This window comes from Phyllostomus discolor, chromosome 4 (assembly GCF_004126475.2).
Source record: "Phyllostomus discolor isolate MPI-MPIP mPhyDis1 chromosome 4, mPhyDis1.pri.v3, whole genome shotgun sequence".
Taxonomy (NCBI): domain Eukaryota; kingdom Metazoa; phylum Chordata; class Mammalia; order Chiroptera; family Phyllostomidae; genus Phyllostomus; species Phyllostomus discolor.
Window position 1 is genome coordinate 76,481,230 of NC_040906.2, and position 22,084 is coordinate 76,503,313.

Sequence of the window (22,084 nt, forward strand, 5' to 3'; positions counted from 1 at the left end):
ATGGGAGCTTCTGACAACCTTTAATTTGCTTTGAGTTCCAGCAATATTAGTAACATTCACCAACAACAAGCCAGTAAACTACTTAATCCAAGTATTAGTTACTTTCTTAGATCTTGCATTTGAAAAATACCTAAACTGCTTCCTCCAATCATAGAAATCTTCACGATGACTGATTTGGGTTACACTGCCAAAATCGTTCTGTTTGACTTTAGAAGGTAGAGTCACATGTGCATAAAAATGGCATTTTATATATAGGGTTGGAAAATTGATTAAAACTAAATGGTAAAACAAGAAACATAATGGGAATAAATGGAAATAATTGTGTGTTATTCAACTTCTTAAACATAAATTAGATATTTTTGAAAACTGGCTTCCTCCAAGAACCTGCGAGTTCCACTCAGGACTGTCAAAAAGTAATAAATAAACACACAATTTCTAAAATAACTATGAAAAAATCATTTAAAACCTAAACTTTGATGTAACTGAATAACTTTATGCCCTGTTTTTCATCAGTTTCTGTTCTTAAAGTTAACCTAACGCAGATTTAGAAATAACAAACTTTATTGAAAATTAAATTTTAGAATTCAAATAAAATTTTAATCCAAGACAGAATAGTCATAATATCGTACAGCTTTAACATAAGTATATTATGCTTAACTTTGGGTTTTCTTATTTAAGAAAAAACCCAGGAAGAAATCAATGAATTAAACCTCCTTAAATACATAGTTTGGAAAGAAAAATAAGAAGCCAAAAATATATTGATGAAGTCAAGTTTACTTTATACAAATAAATATCTTCTGACTTGATGTATCTTATAAAAATTCTGAGAAATAATAGCACTCTCTATGTATATATCTTTTTTAAATTATAGAAATTGTTATTTTAATTCCAAAATCCAAAGCAATGTGGACTTCACATTTTTTCTTAGTTAATGCTTTTTAACATGGAAGGTCATTTTTAACTTACAGGAACAATTTTAAGAATACCACTTGCAATGAAAATATGACAAATAAAATTTTCTGAGGTCATTGGTGAGCTTTTCCATCAACAGCTCAGAAATCAAATTTCTTTTCTTTCTCCTAGAAACCCTTAAAACACCAAAACTTTTCAGCTCTATTTAGATTTTCCAACTGTAGCTCTATCTGCTATTATGTCTGATAGCTTAATTTGGGGTTAGAACCTCTATAGGTGTTGGCCTAACATTAACCTCTGACAACATGGGATCCTGTTGGTCCATACTATTTTTAAAAATAGCACACGTGTACACACACACACACACACACACTATTCTTTGACTTATAAGAGGCCACAGAATATACTGTCTTAAAGGCTCTGAACATACTGTTCCATGAGCATTTACTGACATTTTTTCCCTGGTAACTTTTCAAGCCAAATTATGTTGCCTCCACCTAATGTTGCAAACACTTTGGGCTTTCACCCGAAGTGATTCTAAGACTCTGGTATGCTTCTGTGTAACCTGGCATCTTTCCTGGAGGTTAACTTTCTTAAGCAACTATTTCTACAAACAAACCATGTAATAGAAGAGACACATGGCCAGATGAAATACCACTGCATTTTCTCTACAATCTAGTAAGGAGCCTGTGCATGGTCATTAATTTTTAGAAGCTGACACTATGAGCTGGGGGTTCCATAACCTTTTGAAAGGTCTTGTATAATGATTGAAATTTACTTTCAAATATGTCATTTTTTCTCATAAAAATCAAGCCACTGAATTATATTTGTAGACATATTACTTGTATCAATCAGCTATTGCTCTATAACAAACAAACCCCAAATTAAGTGGCATAAAACAAAAATCACTTATTTACTCACAATCAGGAATTTGCGTTACAGTTAGATGTTCCCATATAGAATTATGACCACAAATTCTGGACCTCCATTACCAGGTGAGTCAGTAGGGATATTTCTGGATGCTGTTCATACACTAAGGTGACTACTCATAACTTATCATTGCCTGCAGCAAGTCCAAGCTATGGGGCAAGCTCCACAACTCTTGGGCCATGTCACTCAGAAAATTCAATGAGGAGTTAGATTGCTGGGTCAGAATAGAGACCGAGCGCCTGATCAGAGGACATCAACTGACTATGTGACTGCAGCTTCCATGAAGAACTGTCAAATCTGCTGAATCATAATACCGTGCAGCAGTTCATGGATGGAAATGCTACATTCAGAATCTGGCCCAAGCAGGTCCAGAAGACCTATATAGGTTACATGCACATATGGCTCAAGCTCCCATTTTATCTGTCACTGTTATACCACTGCATCTCCCTGAGCTCACACCTACAGCCTCATGGGGGTTCTTAACAGCTAGCTCATGAAAGATTAAATACTCAAGCTTGATTCATGCATGGGTCACCTCAATATGTTGGCGAGCACCAAAAAAATTGGACTGAAGGTGTATCATAGGCCCATCCTGGGGTGATCCTGTAAGACAGAGGTGAGGAGAAGGAGAAACCTTCTTACAGGAAGAGATATAAAAAATAAATTTAATTTGTTCACTTTATAAACAACAGAGATATAGAGTGATTGGCAGAGAGTGGAGAATGTTTCTGCTTGTTTGTCAGAGGCAGGAAGGAGAGAGTCTGGAAAACTAGAGACGAAGAAGTCTGGCAAATGTCAGCAGACTTGTGGGAGTGGCCACAGGACACACGGGCATTTGTGTCATCTTAGTGTCTTCGTGTCTAACAGCAGTGAGCCAGTCTGACAGACACCTTGGAGAATCGAAATCCTTTAGCCTGTGTTGTTAGCCACTTGAAGCCTGCACAACATACCCATGGATGGAGTGGCCATGGTTGTGAGGATGGAGACTATGCACAGACCCAATACCAGGGCTCCCTCTCTCCAAGACTGATGTAGCTCCTGCTGCTGCTGAGTGCTCTGGCTTCCAGCAGCAGAGGCAGACATTGAGCCCTTCAAGGAGACCAGTCCTATACCTGATGGCAAATTGACTATATCAGACCCCTTCCATCCTTGGGGGAACAGTGAGTCTCCCTGGAATTGACATCAGTACTGGGTATGGTTTCGCCTTCTCTGTCTAATGGTGTGTCTACCTTCCCCACTATTCCATGGATTTAAAAATACCTGATTTAACCATGTGGGGTCATTCACAATATTGCCTCAAACCAAGGAAGTGATGGGAACATAACTCTTAGCACATGAGGCTAAAATCCTCTGTTCTTATGAAATAATGCATTATTTGGAAGCAATAAGTCTAATAGTATAATGAAATGACTTCTTAAAGTCTCAGTTAAGGGAGTAGCTTGGGGACAAGACCCTGTTTGTTTAGGCTGCTATATTCCAAGATGCAGTATATATACAAAATCAGTAGAACACTGAGTCTAATGGGACCAAGAGGTAGAAGTAGGAGTTGCCCCTGTAGTAACCTATTTGCAGCATCTATACTTTTGATGCTTGCAATTTTGACTCCACTGCATTAGAAATGTTTATTCTTGGGATGGGGAGAAGTATCACAGAACTTAAAGCTATGACCACTGCTTGATAACTATGGACTCAAATTGTGGGCCAACAGGCAAATAAAATAGTGACTATACTTTTGAGGGTAATTGGCTGTAATTGTAATGGGAAGGTAAGGTTGCTCCTGTAATATAGTTATAGGAGAAATAATTGAGGAACTCAGGGGATTCATTGAGATGCCTCTTGGTGCATCCATGCCTGTTGAGGGTAGTGAACTGTCAATTGCAGCAAGCAAAACCTAGCAATGTCCACAAATTAAAGTCTCAAATTTGTTAGATATGAAAGTCTGATGTACTTCTTAGGCAAAACACACAGAACAGTTATCACCCTGTGAGTAAAAAGAAATCTAGAATGAGCTGTGGATGATGAATATCAAATATGGCCTCAGACATAGTTGCAGTGGAGGAGTGTAGCTTTTGCCACTAAGATTTTTTAGTATTTTTTTTGTACAGATTGAGGCCAGCCATCGTCTTAAAGATTAGACTTAATGTGAGGTATAAGTCAGTTTGTGTATTGCAAGGAATAAATTGCACCAGAGATTTCTTGTGTCCTGCTGTCCATCCTTTTGGCTTTACCTGTGACTCTGGTTGCAGCTGGTGTGAACAGTTCTAGATGGACTGCAACTCCCTTTGTGCTGACTGCATTTTGCTTCAAGCATGTACTGCATAGCTTCATTTTGCTACATATATTCTCTGAGTCTATGAGTAGGACATCTGAAAGAGCCTTCTTGGCATATCCACACACAGGCAGCCTGAAGGGATGATTTAAAGACGTTATTCAATCCCAGAGGCAACCATAAAACAAAGGCATGAGAAGCTGATGGAAAAGCGCTTCATCCTGTCAATCCTTGGGTGGAAAATTCTGACAAGGGTCCTAAACATTCTGTGACTGACTCAGTAATGGCCCTGGTAGTGCCCTTTCTTCTTGCTGGTTCAGAATTCCTGCTTTCTGGGATCACTTCCCAAATAAACTTGTTACAACACGATTCTTAGTCTTAAACTTTGCTTTGGGGGAAACCTAGTCTCAGCCAGAAGACATATATGGCAAAACTATTTGCTTAAACAGAATTCAAAACTAGCCCCCTAAGAAAGGGAAGGATCATTCTTCCACTGAGGTATAGCTGTCACTGTCATAAAATTTAGCATAAATAAATATGTCATCAAATATCCCACTAGAAAATGAAACATCCAGCAATTACATACTAAAGAATTTAAGGTGACATCACTCATTACAGTATATGAATGATTCTTCTAAGTAGAAATTTAGTGTTAATTAGCTGTAAAAGCTTCCAAAAAAGCAAATGTTATTGAAACAAACATTAGCAACCTCTGACTACAACCTGAGGGTATCTTGACCATAGCAACTATCTTTATTATGGACCCATTGGAAGCTAGCATAGAGTAGTATCCAAGTCAATTATGAGAATAGATTACTCAAAATTTTATGCTTATAGATGAAAGAGACACATAATTGTTATCAATTTTGCATTCCCTTATAAAGTTTTATTTTTGTTTTTTGCATTCTCTTCCTAAAATGAGACAGAGGAGATGGGAAAGAATTTAGCAATCTTCCCAGGAGAGATTATCAGTGTTCTTCCATAAGTCAAACTTCATGTTTTGAGGAAGAAAACATTTTAAGTGACAAAAGTAGCTAGTGACAAGGGGAATATCAAGCATGCAGTCACAGAGCAAAAATCTTATCCAAGAATTAAAAGAAAAAATCCACAGGCTTACTTTAAAAATGGAAATTCTTGTGAAAGTAATAATACTCATTTGATGTAATTTTCCAAATTTAGTGCAATGGTTTTTGTTATCTGACTTTTACTTAATCATAAATGGCGTTTAATGATACAGGCAAACATACACTCGAAATGGAAATGAACTATTAAATATCATCCTAGAGAAATCAGGATTAAACTTCAATTTTCCTCCTAGGGTAATTTTGACTCACTATCTCCTATAACCTTCAAAGACTTGTGATATATATGAATATGCATTTTAAGGATCACTATTTTAATTGCATACAATGAGACATCCTACAGTTATTAGAAACTTAAAACATATACTAAAATTACAAAGATAAATGTATTGCTTTTTACTAAAAATGTGTTAATACACTGATCCTACAGAATCATCAAAATTTCTAAAACTTCATTTTAACTTTTATTTTTTATAGAAAGTACAGCATAGCTGAATTAATATTTGTCATTTAATTTGTAAATCTGCAATGAAAGATGACTTCATTAGTCTTATATCATTAACAATTAATCAGGTTTCTTCAATATAACAATTAAATGACTGGGAAAATATTGAATTTTATAAAACTCTCTATATTTCTCTCTTTATGCTGTGAATTATGTTACTTCCAAAATAAAACTCAGTGAGTAGTAACCCTAAAAAATTCATGCTTGGATCCAAATGAGTGATTACAGAATCTCACATATATTCTTAGTTAAGCAATACAATGTACCTTTAGGTTTAATAAATCTTCCTAATACTTGACTACATACTTATTTGCTAACAGAATGAGTGTTGATAAAATGCATCAGTCAGTAACAGCCAAGAGTAACTAACTCCCTTGGGTAAGCCATGGAAAACAGAAGTTCCCATTTAGGACAAAAGATATATGTATGTTACTGCCTCCCTGCACCCTGCATTCTCTGACAGGACAGAGACAAAGGCCTGCCATCCAGTGAATGACATCCAGGGCCAAGGGATTTCATGCCTATATTTTACCACATAATGAACACCACGCCGGAACACCTAGCCAAATCGCATCAGCAAAGTCAATGCTGGAACGCCAACAAGCCACCAGATGGCAGCAATGCTTTTATGAATAATGCAGCATTCTGTGCAGTCCATCTAAGATTTCCTATGTTAATAATAGAACAATCCTTTATTTAGTAAAAGGACAGATTTGTTCGTAATAAGGCCCGCCATTTTTTCATGTCATTAGTTATACTTTGTGTGGTTTACAAGGTTTACTTGCTTTCTACTAATGTTTGCCTCCCCCTATATTTATTTTCTTGCACATTAAACATTAAATTGCTGTTGAATTGCATTTTGATATTGTGGTAGAAAATGCCTGTGGCTTGAAACAAATATTTTCCTTTCTGATGGACAAATAACATCTGTGGTTGTAAATGTTCCACTGTAACTGTCAAAAGGGAAGGGTTTCACATAATTTCCTGCCACGCTCATCGGCACATCCTCCACATCAAAACAGGGTGTTCATAACCTCCCTTTCCACAAACTGATTTCAAATCCAGCACAGATCTCAAATGGTAGAAGCTTGTCTTTTAATTGATCGTGGGTGTGAGAATTTTGAAAAATTAAGCATTGTTTAAATTCAAGTTCAAAAAAACGCTATCAAGTTCTAAATTATTTGGGAAAAGAATCTCAATATCAGTGTTTTTTACCCTTTGGAGCTTTTGGCAGCAATTTATTAATTTTGCCACTGTAAATTTTTTGGTTTGCACATGTTCACCAAGGAAGTCAGACTATTAATTTCTTCTAGTGCTGGAAATGAAACCTTAGGCAAATTGGTGGGACTAAGGCTAAGAATCTAATAGCTCCCTACTAAAAGAAAATTCCTCTGAACCTTCAAGGAAGTGAATGTCCCTTCCTTGGTCAAGTCACTCATTCTGATCTATTCTTTGAAAACAGTTCAAACAGCTTCTTTCCTACTTCTCCTCAACATCAGGCATTTCATCTCATTGTTTCACTTAGGTCATCTCTCAGCATCCTGTTTTGTTAAGATAAAAAAGAGCAACCTCCTGTCCTCTTCAAATACCGAGAAGCCTCGACTGTTGTGCAGTATTTTAAAGCTTTACTTTTGAATATTTATTTTCTACTAAGTTTTGAATAATGTGTTTAACTCACATATTGAGAGATTCTATGCACACATTCTATAAGTGCCCTCTGCACTTCTGTGTCTCTGCATTTTCTTTCATTTTAAACTTAGTTTTAAAAAAATTCTTGTGTTCATTTCAAGCCTTTGTGTACGGATGTTGCTTTGTTATTGTCTTGTACTGCTTTAAACATTGCTTTGAGGTTTGAGTGTTTTGCTCACCACTGCCCAGATTTTTCTTCTGCTCAGTGGCTTGTGGCATAGAAACATTGTGAATATATATATATATATATATATATATATATATATTTTCTTGTCTTCAGATCCAGCCTTGTTAACTTATGTTTCTAAAAACTGAATGGCATAGCTATTTATCTGCCAGTGATCCTACACTACCCAAAAGCTCTCAGTTTTATATCACCCTGTGTCATCCTTATGGACAAGCTGTAAAATGTGATACCATTTATTGGCACCATCTATTATGTATCAGCTTTAGGGATTAAATTGTTCCTTTTTCTGGAAGAGGCTTGTGTGCTATTAAAAATAATCATATTTGCCATGAAATAAATATGGCTGCCCTCTTTTAAAAATATAAGACTTTTGAAACAGACATGATAGAGGGATCTGTTGGTTTGAATGTTGCCTTGCTAGCATTAGTGCAATATCTTCTGTGCTTTGCAAGATGAAAATCACAAATGCCTAAACCATGCAAAACTCTTGGTGATTTTACTTCAATCCCACAAAATTCCCCATTGGCAGTACTTGCTTTTGCTCAGGTAGGATGTATGGCCTGAAGTCCCAGCTTTGATTTCTAGCAGCTCAATTCACCCCGTGCTGGCTCTGTGGACGGAGCCCGTGCGGCTGTCCACCCATGCACGGCACAGGGAGCATCACACTGGTGCTTCCAGGACATCAAGAAACAAAGTATGCTCCAGGACAGGGGGAGGTTCACATCATGATGTCAATGGGTGAAAAACAGCATGTTTCATTTATCCTGGTGTCAAACTGCAATCCAGAATTTATTCCAAAAGCACGACTTTCACCTTTGAGCAGACAGAGCCAGCTATTCCAGAAGGGAGTGTGAAGTGAGCTCACCGGTGATCTAAGTGCATTAGGTCACATGCATACATTCCTCTAGTAAAATTTTAGAAGCATAAGAAGCCAAGTTGACATTTTCTTTTGTTCCTTTACAGTTTTAATTTTGACTTATTTCCTTTTGTTAATTTAAAAGCTAGATTCCCTTGGGTAAGTTGGGACTAAAATTGACAGCCTTTACTATTATCGGGTACATTCTGCTGTGATGGTAGTTCAAAAAGAAATGACTACAGAAAGATAGTGTTATACCCTTTAGTAGGTTAGTGGAAAAAAGAAATGTGTAAATGAGTGCATATCATCAAAGACCACTAAGCCTCATGGAACCATCAGGCAGCACATACTTGCTATTGTTTTCTCTAATAATATACTTAATTTATCAGTGTTTTAAGTATATACTTGAGATTATATTTTCTTTTTAAAGAGAGCTTTTTTTTATTTCTCAAACATTGAATCTGCAAAAAGACAGTGGCTCCCAATCCCATGATCTGAACAAGTGGGTGCATTTCGTTGGAGGGGCGCCTTTCCGTCCATCAGCTGTGTCTGCTTTTCCTTCCCTCTGCCTGGCTCACGAGCGCTTTAGGTCTTACCTTAAAATTCTTACAATCAGTTTTGCTTCCTGCCCTTAGGCTCTCTCTTTTGCAGGAAATCTTAAGCAATCCTGACATTAATATTCCTAAATCAAAGCTCCAATTATAAAATTATATCACTCCATTCATCAAAATTCTTCTGCGCGATCCCACTGGCAACAAATGAAGCTAAAATCATAAAAATAATATTTTTCCCCTTAATCAAAAAGAAGTATTGTTCTGATATCTCAGTAGGAAAATAAAAAAAAAGTTACCACTGCCTCTCACTTGCGGCATAGTTTCTGCACTTGCTTCTAAGTTCCCTTTTTGTAAGTTGCTATCAATAGCTTGGGAGAGGCTTTCAGGGCAAAATGATTTTCTTAAAGTATTAACTGGGATAAGACATTAATTAACTTACATTGACTAGATATTATATTAATTACACTCTTTGTAAGAATAAACTAATAAAAATAATTCCAGTAAGTTCTGAGGATATGTATTCTTAGTTACACAGTGAATGAAAAGATTTTCCCATGGTGCATTAATTCTTAGTTCATTGGTCAAATTCACAAGGCTGTACAGAGAACAGAAGTGGAGCAGAAATCCTGAACAGTATTTCACAGATATCTACCTCTCCTGTCCAAAATTCATATCTGAAATTACCTTCAAAGTGTTTGTGAGACATGTGGCTAGTAAATGAACAGTAATACCCAGGTGCATTTATACTGAAGTCCATCTTTCGGAGTTGCTGTCAAAAACAGAATTGCTTCATTGTAACATTAATACCAATGGAAGGCAGGTGAGTAAAGACTGTCATTCCTGACAACCTTGGTGTGAAAAACGGTGAGTTGGAGGAAGGATCCTGCTCTGGGTTCCACATACAGACAGGACTGATGGCACAGAGCAGGAACATGGGTCCCTGGGCTCATGTGCTTTCCCCACTGTACCGTCTGAGTGGTGAGTGAATATCTACTAGGGAGATAAAATGATTGGGTACAAGATAGGAAGAAAAAATAATAATAATTAAAAAATAAAACCCCTAGCTGTATTAGATATTAATGCTGCTCTTACTCTGGTTTATTTTTAATGCCATGCCTTTTAAGACACTGTAATTCTCTAAAGTGAAACCAGCCTTACTTGAAATCTAATGCATATATGAATGTGAAGAATCATCCTTCTACATTTAGTCTAAGAGCAGTGAAAAATGAAAGAGAAAATTGGTAAAAGCTCAGATTTATTTTAAACCACCACTTTTAACAGAAGGAAATGGATAAAAGCAAAATACTAGTAGTTTTTTTTGCTTAAAATAACATTTTCCAAGATGTTATTAAATTATCTTTGCATTAATAAAATTAAGGAGTACTTAAACATTTTAAGCTAAGACATATTCAGATCAGGAAGAGCAATCAAATTATGTTTAAATGTAAAGCATATCCTTGGAAAATATTACATGAATGTGTTTGATATATATTATAGCCAGAAGACTCCATCCAAAGTCTGAAAACTAATGCAAGTAATGATAAACCTATTTTGAGATTTATTTTACTCTTAGAAATATGGCCTATTCCCCTGAGATATCTTTATATATTAAAAGAGAACGCAAGTCCAGAAATTTGCCTATGATTTTTGTTGAGGTTATCCATTGGTGCTGAGAGAGGAGAACAGACTTTCGTCTTCTTGAGTCATTTAAATTTTTTGTTTTTCAAGAAGGCAAAAGATATAGTTCTAATCAGCTATAATTCATTAATAGTAGAATCATCTTATTTAAAGCATATAATTGATAGGTGAGCCCACTGCATGGGTAAACATAAAAAAAGTATGTTAAAGGAAACTCAGAAATACTGAGACCTAGTCACTGAATTTATTGAGTGACATTGCTTAGTAAAATTATACAGATTTTAAGTGTACTACTTTACAATACATCATCTGTATATTGTATTTTGTGTTCACCACCCAAGTTAAGTCTCCTTGCATCACTATTTACCCGTTTTCCCTCTTCTACCTTCCCCATCCCCTTTTGCCTCTGTAATCACCATACTATTGCCTGTATGTATGAGTTCTTTTTTTTCTTTTTTGCTTAATCCCTTTACCTTTTTCACTAAGCACCCTCCAAACCCATCCCCTCTGATATCTGTCAGTCTGTTCTGTTTCTATGAGTCTGTATTTTGTTTGTTTATTTTGCTCATTAGATTCCACATATAAATGAAACCATGTGGTATTTGTCTTTCTCTGACTGGCTTGTTTCATTTTCTTTACCCTCCTATTTACAAAAGAGAATAGATTTGACACTCTGGAAATCAGTTGGAAGTACTGAGTCTATATTGTGGACAAATTTCCCAAAATATTTTAATACGGTATTTTTTTTTTTTTACTAAAAGAATGAAATTGCCACCTTAGCAGTAGCCATTGGTTAAAAGGTGTCCAGTCCTCTGGTTAAATAAATATAAAGCAGAATTGAATGTAGAGTCTCTGTCTTTACATTTTCTTTGAGGAGACAAAACTAACTTACATGACAGAGTAAAAAAATAGTTAAGTGCTAAATTAAATGGCATGGAATTAATTACAGTGTTTGAGACCATCTTATATTTAATAAGGGGGTACGTAGTTCTTTGGAAGTTGAGAACATTTTTGAGATGAGTCCATTTGATAGCTATGTCATAAACCCTTTCCCCAACTTTCAAAACTATTTTTTCACAGAGAGCTTTATGTTCAAAGGAAGGAATAAACCTAAGTGAAGGTTTTCCTGTAACTTTGAAACTAGAAGATGTTAGAAGTGAAAAAAATCACTGATTGTTTTAAATTATTTTGCAGCCACTTTCTCTGTTGAACTTGCATTTGAAAAGCTCTGTAACAGCCCAGTATATCTACGAGGAAGGGAAGAAGGTAACAGAAGCAGTTTGTATGAGGATGCTGCCTGACAATGCTGCCATCCTTTAACATGGTTTTATTTAGTTATTACAGCTATCTCTCCATAAATGACATTTAGGATTACTTAAGATTATGTTGTAATCCTTCTAATCCTTAGTGCTTTAAATTTCAAGCTAAACACTAAACAGCAAACTAGCACTTATTGGGAATGTTTAAAACATGTGATTTGAACATAAATCTTTTTATTCATTCCTTCCCTGATGAAGACCTAGTGTTGCTCTTAAGTTAACTAAGAAAATCCGTACCTCAGTTCATTCCAAATCACTAGGTTTTTAAATGTTTTCTCAAGCTACATCAAACTTGTGATGGTCCTTGACAATTATGCTAAACGCACAATTAAACAAAAGTTAGCAGCAGTGAACATTCACTAATTTAACTTAGAATTTGTATAACTTTTTATAAAGACTAAATGTCTTTCTGTGTGTGTGTGTGTGTGTGGAAATGGTCACTGTCTCCCAAGGTCAAGCTATTGGATGTGGGTATATACATACGCTGTATGTGCATGTACCTATATATGCTTACACTTTTTAAATTATATAATATGACTTGTCTGTATATACTTTATTATAGAATTTGCTAATAATTTAAAAAATGTATTATTTATTAAGAAGTACCAATTAAGCCAAAGACTGTTCTGTTAGTAATACAGACAGATGTTCTTGAACTCAGCCAGACAACATCATTGTGATTTACAGAGAGTTGTTGAATACTAAGGCTTAATACTTAATTATTATTGTCACTGTTATGTTAGCATGTACCAATCAAATAAGATTGAATCTACATCAAAAGTTGAATAAAACTTTGACTATGAAGGAAATTTGGCTTTTAATATGAAAAGAAAATGAACAACTCAAATGTCCAAATGGCATATTACAAAGGAACGAAACAAATTAAATCTTTCCCTCTTTTTTTCCCCTTTTGTCACAAATATGTGCATCTGAGTCTTTCAAGCATATTTCAGGCACATAATTTTTTGTTTGTTTTCCTACTCATTTCAAGTTTGACTTGTCTGCAGACACTGTAATTATGTAGCATATAACTGCTAATCCATCAACTTTTTAAAGACAGATTTCAAATTTTAAATTGTTTCTAATTTTTCTCTTCTACAATTTTTTTCTTGAACCAAAAATCTCAATCGCCATTTGCTATCTGTAATCTATAATTCATGGAATGAGATTGAACATCAAGCCTAATTCAAACTAGGGATTCTAAAGCTGTTTCTGATGTAGCACATCAACTGTGATGGACTTTTTCAGACAGGAAGAAACACTTCATTATTCTGTAGGTAATGAAACCCTTGCACACACACATTCCAACGTCCAACAATGTCTTAATATCATGTTTTTGAAGTATAATCATGTTTATTCTGATCATTTGAGAGTTAGACCAGCTAATGTAGCTAATCAAATATTGATGCAAGTCAGCTCTCTGGCAAATCCTTCCCAATGCTTTTTTTTTTTTTCTAACAGAACTATAAAAACTATTTATACTGTTTCTCTCAAAAGACTTACTCCCATAGTATGTATCTATAGATACCTATTAGTACATTTTATTTAAGCTCATGTGTTTACCTAAACTCATGTGTTCAGGTAATAAGAAGGATGACAAAAAAAATGTCACATAATTCACCCCAAAAAGAACAAAGCAGGAAATGAAATTTGAATCTTTCATTAACTTTGTTAATCACAACATCCTTATAATCATCTTCTGTTTCTCTAAACTAAATGGTTTACAAGATAAAAGAAAAGATAAACTGGATGTTAGAACAGTGCGGTTCTGGGAACTGCTCAGGTGCCTTACAAACACAGCTAACTGGCAAGACTGTCACCTCCAGAAAGCTACTGAAAGTGAGAATGATTTTTAATATCTCTTTAAGTACCTGTATTCACAAATGTAAAAAACAAGTAAAAATATGATAGGAGATGGTTAGTCATGTCCAGATAAAGATTAGGATGATACATATCATTAATACAGGTGGCTGAAATGTCTATGGTTTTTTGTTCTTACCTATATAAAATTATACATACATTTTTTCTTTGATATTTGTGGTCCTACACATATATTATATATACTTGACTATCATCCTCATTTGTAATCTAATTTAACTTTTGTAAGGTTGATTAGAAGGAACTAAAAAGGGCTGCTTTAGCCCAACTCCAAGAATTCTATTGTCCAAGAATTACTTAAATGTCAAATTTTCATGTCTTCATTTTAAAATATTGGTGACTAGGACACTGAAGTCACAATGTGTAACAAAACTAAACAATGCAGCTCTCACAACCCAGTTTAGAACTGATCCTGAGGCTAGGATTAGAACTTCCAAACTCTGTTATTTATAGAATAACAAAAACAGTAAGATGATGGGAGATGGAATATATCACTGACCTACAATTTCTCACTTTAAAACAAAATGTATTTGTCCTTCTTGATTTTAAAAATTCACATTTTACTCACTTTTGACTTTTGTCTTATGATTTCTAGGCAACTATGTTTAGTTTTCTCTTTTTTTTCTATCTTTTTTTGGGGGGTATAAAACATTGTATCAAAAGGAATTTCTAAAGAGAATAATACTAGACCCAAAAAGATAATTTATTCTAAAATATGTTGAAAGTTGTGTTTCTTTTAATTAACAAGGGTCAAAAGTATTTGGATAAACCTGAATTAATATCTGAAAAAATGCAGAATGAACTAGAAACCAGTTTTTTTTTTTCCAGTGAGAGTTCAGATAGAAAATGTCACCAACCGATACTTCCATAAAACCAAGTATATTAATGTCTATGATGCTGAATTTTCTCCACAACCCAAAATAATCTTAGAAGACAATGGATACTAAATAAGTCATAATATATATTTGAAGTTATTGATTACTTTAGAATATAAAAGTGAATTAAATATCATATAAATATAGAAAAGATATAGAAAAACCTCCATAATCTAAAGTTATTAATTGCCAAAGGGATTTTAGTAATATCAGATGTTAAATATTAAGTTTTCCCATTTCCTTTTTTTTATTTTCAAAAAATTCATCTGGATTTTTCCATTCAGTGAAACATGATTGGAATTATTAATCACAGTTATTTTTCTCCAAAATTAAGGTATGCAATACAAAAAGATCCAATTTTTATCACTGTTGAACTCTCTGTGTCTGCCCCCTCCCCTCACCCCCCCCACTGACAAATCACACTAGTAAGTGTAATTTATGACTAGGTGGTAGAAATGGCAATGAATGTAAATAGTTTATCATAATTAGTGAAGGTCTACATAAAATTTATTTAAGTCAAGCATTTTAGGTTTGAACCCCAAAGAGCTAGTAAATACATTGCAAAATTCAATGACTTTCAGGTATAGAATTAATCAACACACAACATATATTTGTTGTTTATATAGCAGCCAGTCATGAGAGTAAAAGAACAAAACAACCCAAAATTCAACAAGACCCAGAAGTTTTCCACGATGACTTTTGCACAACTCAATGCCAATGAAAATGCTCATGAAAACATCACCACAAGGTGGTCTTGTTTTGATTACCCACAAGACCTCAGATTTAGAAGGAATAGGAGTAAACTGATAATAAGTTAACAGTCTTACCTGAAAGACATTCTTTCTGCTTGATTTTTCTTTGGCCCACTCAATATGTGCTCCACACAAATCCACACTTTCTGGTTTGTTCCCAGCTTTCTATTAAAAAAAAAAAGAAAGAAGACTAAAAAGTATACAACATTGGTGATATATGTCAGAAAAAATGTTTATTGAGTTTGCAGCTATACATATTTATGATATTAAGCCTGCCCCTCCCTCCCTCCCTTCCTCCCTTCCTTCCTTCCTTCCTTCCTTCCTTCCTTCCTGTCTCCCTGCCTGCCTGCCTTCTTTTCTTTCTTTTGATTTCTTTTCTTTTTTAAAAACCTTCAAGGAGGTATCTGAACCTTCACATCTTTTGCAGCATTATTTACAATAGTCAAGACATCGAAACAACCAAAGTGTCTGTCAATGGATGAATAAAGAAAATGTCACACACACACAGGAAAATTTTTTCTGCCATTAAAAAGAAGGAAATCTTGCCATATGTGATGACATGGATGAATCTGAAGGGCATTGTGATAAGAGAAGTAAGTCAGACAGGGAAAGATGCATTCTCCATCATCTCATGTGTACTAAACATGTGGAATCTAAAAGGCTGAATTCATAGAAATAGAGAGTGGCTATCATGCACGGGTGGGGAAACGGGGAGTTGTTGGTCAGAGGGCTCAAACTGTCAGCTGTGAGACAAGTAAGTTCTGGGGGTCAAAGGTACAGCATGATGACAAGAGCTGACACTGTTCTGTCTGTTTGGAAGTGGCTAAGATGGCAGATAATTATGCACATGGCATGCACACACAGGTAGCCATGTGAGGTGATGGATGTGTTAACTAACCTTAACATGATGATAATTTTATAACATATACAGGGTGGGGCAAAGGTAGGTTCAAGTTGCCTGTACAGATACAGTAATTAAAATATCAAGGCAAGAATAAACTCTGTTTTATGTATGCAGAACTGTAAACCTACTTTTGCCACACCCTCTACATATATCAATTCATACACTTCAAACTTACACAAGTTTTTTGTCAATTGTACCTTAATAAGGCCCAAATATAACAAATTTAATTAATATTTATTAAGTGGCAATTGTGTATCTTTTTTAGAAATTCACCTTTCAGAATTTTAAGATTATACACACAAGTGTATGTTTATTTGTATTTAATAAATTTAACTTAGACCAAGTGGATTTTAGCATATGCTTCCTTTTACACAGCATGGTGTGGGTGTTACTTAAAAGCTGTTTTAACTTCTTTAATTCATAATACTCAGTTAGTGAGAGTATCATCTATACTTGCCTCTTCACATTTTCATTTGGTTTAAGTGAGTCATACTTATATAACTTTAAATTTTCATAATTCCAAATATTAAACAAAAGCTTACTAGTTTGGAAAATGTCTATTATTTTTAAAGAACATGTTGCCATATTTGAAAGACTCCTCTATTTTCATATGTTCTGAGCTACTCTAGATTTTTCTATAAATTCAGTACTTTTCTCAAGCCATTTTTCATAGAATAAAATTTTAGTATATAAGTCTTATAATATTTTTATGTAATTTTTAACAATATAAACTTTAGTTTAAAACCTAAAACTAGCACAATAGTAAAACAATAGTAAAAATGTTAAAATAAATCTGCAAAATTGTCATTTTATAGCCACTATGACTAATTCTATCAGTTTAATAGAGACTGACTATTTTTCAGAAGAAGCCAGATATCTGGGGTTTTTTATACTAAATTGTAAAGTTTTGGGGGGAACTCAATAAAGTCATTGCTCTTTTGCGGGGGGAGACACTGTACAAGCCAAGCATAACTTCCCTTCTGAATAAATTCAGCTGGCAGGACAGCAACCGATAGCATAGCTTTCTTTTGTTATTTGATAGTAACCTATGAGAAACCCATCAAGCTGAGCATGAGTCTCACAGACGCTTCAGTCATTGAAATGTTTTCACTGGTTCATCCACACTCTGTCACTCAGGTGGCCACTATTGTGCAAAATATCCACCATGGACATGATCATTGTTGAGTGATTTATGACATAAAAGAAATTACAAAACACCCTGCTTCTTCTACAGTTAATTAAATTATGGGATACTCAGAACCAAAAAAATAATCATTAAGACTGTGTAACAAAAGAGATTCTCTTTCCCATAGAATGCAGTCATGGAAAACAAAGATGGAATTATTTTGCATAATAAGCATTTTTTATGTGCCAAGCAGTATGACTGTCAATTCATTTAACTATTTTAACAACTGTATGAGGTAGGTACTGCTATTATCACCATGTTGCAGGTAAGAAAATACGCCAGAAGGGTTAGGTAAACTAACACAGGCAGAAAAGGAGGAGCCAGGATTGAAATGTGAGCAGTGTCACACCAGAGTCTGCTCCTTACTACTGTGCAGGCCTTGAAAACTGAATTTACACTATAAGCATACTTGTTTAAAAGCATGTAACATTTTAGGAAAAGATATACCTTTCATACTGTACTCTAATGCAGACATATTTATGCTGTTTCCCTCCTTTCCTGTTAAACTTGATCTTCCCATTGGGCTTCACACTGCCTGTTTACCTGGAATACCTCCCAATTCTCACATGGCTGATTCTTATCCTTCAGACCCCAACTAATCGTCACCTTGTCTGAGGTCTTTCCCGATTGTCTTATATAGACTAGTGTCACTTCAGCACTCCTGATTACTCTTTTTAGATCCAAAGATGAGAATTCACATTTTCTATTTCCTCTTTCTGTCTCCATTTCCCATTTTTTCTCTTGGCTCTCAGAATTCTGGACATGGAGCTGTGACTCTGACCCACCTGTCTGAGGAGCTCCCATGCCGGGGATGACGGTGGCATGTAGGAGCACTGAAGGAACCTGGCCTGTCAGTGCCAGACAAGTGCATCAGCAACTCACAGACGTGTCCTGTTTTGCCTCAGAGGAAGTAATGTACCTTCTCCTGTCCAAGGATTGTCCTTTCTAGTTCCTAATGCCATCCCATCTCATTCCTCATTCTCTGAGTTATATTCACCTATATTCCCAATATCCTACTGTAGATAGATTCTATCCTTTAGCCCAGTGATTTCAACCCTTTTCATCTGATGCCACACATACATGAATTACTAAAATTGTGCTGCATGCCAAAAAATATATTTTTTGCCTGAGAAAATAAGTATAATTTTAATTTGCTCACACAGGACAGTTATTGTTGTATTAGCTGTTGTCATTTATTTTATTTGAAATTCTCAGGGAAAAGAGGTGAGTGCCCCTGACTAAATAGTCAGGTATTACATGTTTTAAAAATTATTGTGTCACACCACTTGAAAATTGCTGCTTTAGCCTATAACCATACTAGGGTCTCTCTTGTTATAAAAAATGAAGAAAGCAAGCATCAACCCCATAATGTCACTTTTGTATATTTCATTTGTTTCTTTCCTTTCCATTATTGCAAGAATTCTTCAGAGTTTTTGGCATTCACATTCTCTGCTCCTGTTCCATTCCTGGTTTACTGTCCTAGGCTTTCATTATTTCTCATGGTTTGCACACTTCTTTTGGGTTTTAAACTTGCCTCTGTCTGATCCATTACTTGCAATATGTTGACTCCTCAATGGTTCCTCTGACCCTCAGCTCCCTCTTACATGACAAAACTGTATTTCCTAACTACATACTATGAGAATTAATACACAGAAACTTCATTTAAAGTGGAGTCAGGAGGCAAGAAGAGAGGACTCACACACATATCACTCATAGCACATGACTGATCCCAACAAGAAGGGACCTATCTCGCATCTTTGAAGTGACACTTGGCTACCTCAGCAGGAAAAAGAAAAGATTCTTCCCTGCCCAGTACCAGTTTAGCCAATGCAAATCACTACTTTGCCATTTGCAACAGCATGGATGGACCTAGAATGTGCATGGATTATGTGAAGTGAAATAAGTCAGAGAAAGACAAATACTGTATGATTTCATGTGCATGTGGAATCTAAAGAACAAAATAAACAAGCAAACAAAACGGAAGCAGACTTACAGACATAGAGAACAAACTGAGGGTAGCCCAATGGGAGGGGGGTTTGAAGGGCTGGGTGGAAAAGGTGAAAGGATTAAGAAGTACAAATTGGCAGTTAAAAAACAGTCATAGGGATGTAAAGTGCAGAATAGGGAATACAGTCAATGATATTGTAATAACTATGTATGGTGCCAGGTGAGTACCAGAACTGTCGAGGGGACTGCCTAGTATTTTACATATTTGTCTGAGCACTATGCTGTACCATTAGGATGTAGCAAAGATACCTCAGTGAAATCACTGTCTTCTTATCAGTCACTTTCCCCTTGTTCTCTATTCTTTGTCTTGGTTAATTATCCCTTTACTGGTTTCAGCTTCGTCACTTTCTTAATCATCCCCTTTCTCTTACCACCTGCTACCAAAAGGTACATACACAGCTTGAATTCCAGAACTGTCTCATCTTCTTTATCCCATGACCACAACCTCACTTGAGCTCTTCTTTCCTCTCATCTGAATTCTTCTCCTTGTTGTTACCTCTGAGACCAGTCTATATTTTTCTAAAACACACATCTTGCCATATTTTTTCTGGAAAACTTATATCTACAGGATAATGTGTAAATCCCTTAGTTGGGGACACAGGCACCTTTTCACAATCCCCCAAACACTCTTCCCCAGTCTGTCATTCCCCCATTCTTCTACACACTGGCTCTGCTAGACTGATGGCAGTTTCCAAACTGCAGCGGGCTTTCACTACTTCATACATGGGGATATGGGTGTGCATGAACAACTTTTTATCTGGAACACATTTATCTCTCTTCCTTCCACTTCCCTTGCTTGCCATTTGTGCCAATCCTGCTCGTTTTCATCATGTGACTCCAAGGTAATCTCCATGAGGCCCTCCTTGGCCTTCGTAAGCACAGTCTTTCCCACCATTTCCCCTACTCTGAAACACTTTGTTATTATTTTTGTTATCTAGACATTGCAACTCTTTTTTCTTGGTGTGTTTCTTAACTTCAACTATACAATCAGTGAACAAGCTGGGCTTATGTAATACTTCTTTATTTTCCCCAAATCTAGCAAAGTGGCCTGAAATAAGTACTCAACATATATTTGTTAACTGATGAATGAATTTATGAACTGCATGGAGGTAACAATGGAAGATTTCCAGATTCATTGTAATGTATTAATAAGTAAAACTAAATATTATAACACCAGAAGGATAGCTTACAAAATGAACTTACAAAATACATAGGAAGTAAAGGCACAATATTTCAATTTATACTGATTTTTGATAGGAAGTGATCTTACATGGCACAATCAAAGCAAATAATAGAGGCTTGGGGTGGATTCAGAATTATTTCAGAAAAAGCTAGATTGGCTTGAATAAAGTTCAAGCAAATAAATATATTGGCTTCATGAAGAAAAATAAAATAAAAAGATATAGGACTACATTAATAAATGATCCTAATCAATAGTTCACTTTTACAAAGCTAAAGCAGAAAGACCTAGGCTTGAAGAACAACTTTAGGGATTAGGCTTCATTGTAAGGGAACATTTTTAGTATTTAAGCATTACCAAACATTGGGATAAGTTATTCAGAGAAGTCATAGAATTTATTTGGAAATAATCAAGATTTTATTTAAGAAGCCTGAAATTGAAGAATCCTTTAATAGAAAACATATTTCTAATTCTACAGCTATAAAATATAAAACACAAGAAAAAGTCTGCTAACGAACTACATGATGCCAATGGATTATATTGTACATCATTATAAAAATATCTTTTTTAAAAATTGACTAAATAAGGATTTAAACCTAAGAGCATGCATATCATACTTCTGGGGGTAAACTTAGAATATAAATGACTGATTTTAAAATATTTAAATAGAATTATTTAAAAGTTACTGCTTCTGGACAATACAACATAAAAGCCTCTTTGTTGAAACAATGTGGAGTCATTAAAAATTGATCCTAGGTCTTGTCCACTTCTGATTTTTACTATTCTCTTAGTCCATCTTCATCATTTCCCAATAATAGCTGACAGAGTATTCTTTTTATAATATATTTTTCTCTGGCTTAGATTAAACCTTTGGGATTAAGTTTCCAACTTTTATGGGATATTGGGGCCTTTCCGTGTATATTAAGAAAATATGAAAGGCCAGATGCTCTTTTTACCTGATGGTATTTTCCACAATGAGGATTGGGCATGTGCGTGGGTAACACATCGCTGAGTTCTCATACCATTATTACTAGATATGGTTAAAAAAACAAAGACAAGGCTCAAATTTTATGAAACATGGTATTAGCTACCATTTTTTATTTAGGATTAATTGCTATTCCAGAATACAGACTCAGAATGTCCTTATCAGTCTGAAACATGAAACATAAAATCTATTTAGAGAAAGTAAGTTTTAGCACATAACCAGTTTTGATTCTGGAAAGTCATTAATGGAGGAGGATAAAACTCACTTATAAATTCTCATTTGCGAAAGATGATTTAGGAAAGAGTGTTGAAGAATACCTGATCTTATTAATGTCTAAAGTATGTCCACTGTCAAGACAGAAGAGGATATTTTGATT

At 35.1% G+C, this 22,084-nt stretch overlaps 1 protein-coding gene across 3 annotated transcripts in view; it reads right to left on the minus strand.

Annotated features, from left to right (window-relative positions):
• Positions 1-22,084, minus strand: part of ARHGAP15 (Rho GTPase activating protein 15) — a 626,777-nt gene that overhangs the window by 486,032 nt on the left and 118,661 nt on the right. For all 3 annotated transcript variants that reach the window (XM_036023540.1, XM_028509736.2, XM_036023541.1), the window contains exon 6: positions 15,522-15,611. In XM_036023540.1, coding sequence (XP_035879433.1) covers positions 15,522-15,611 — 90 coding nt within the window. The remainder of the gene's footprint in view (positions 1-15,521; positions 15,612-22,084) is intronic.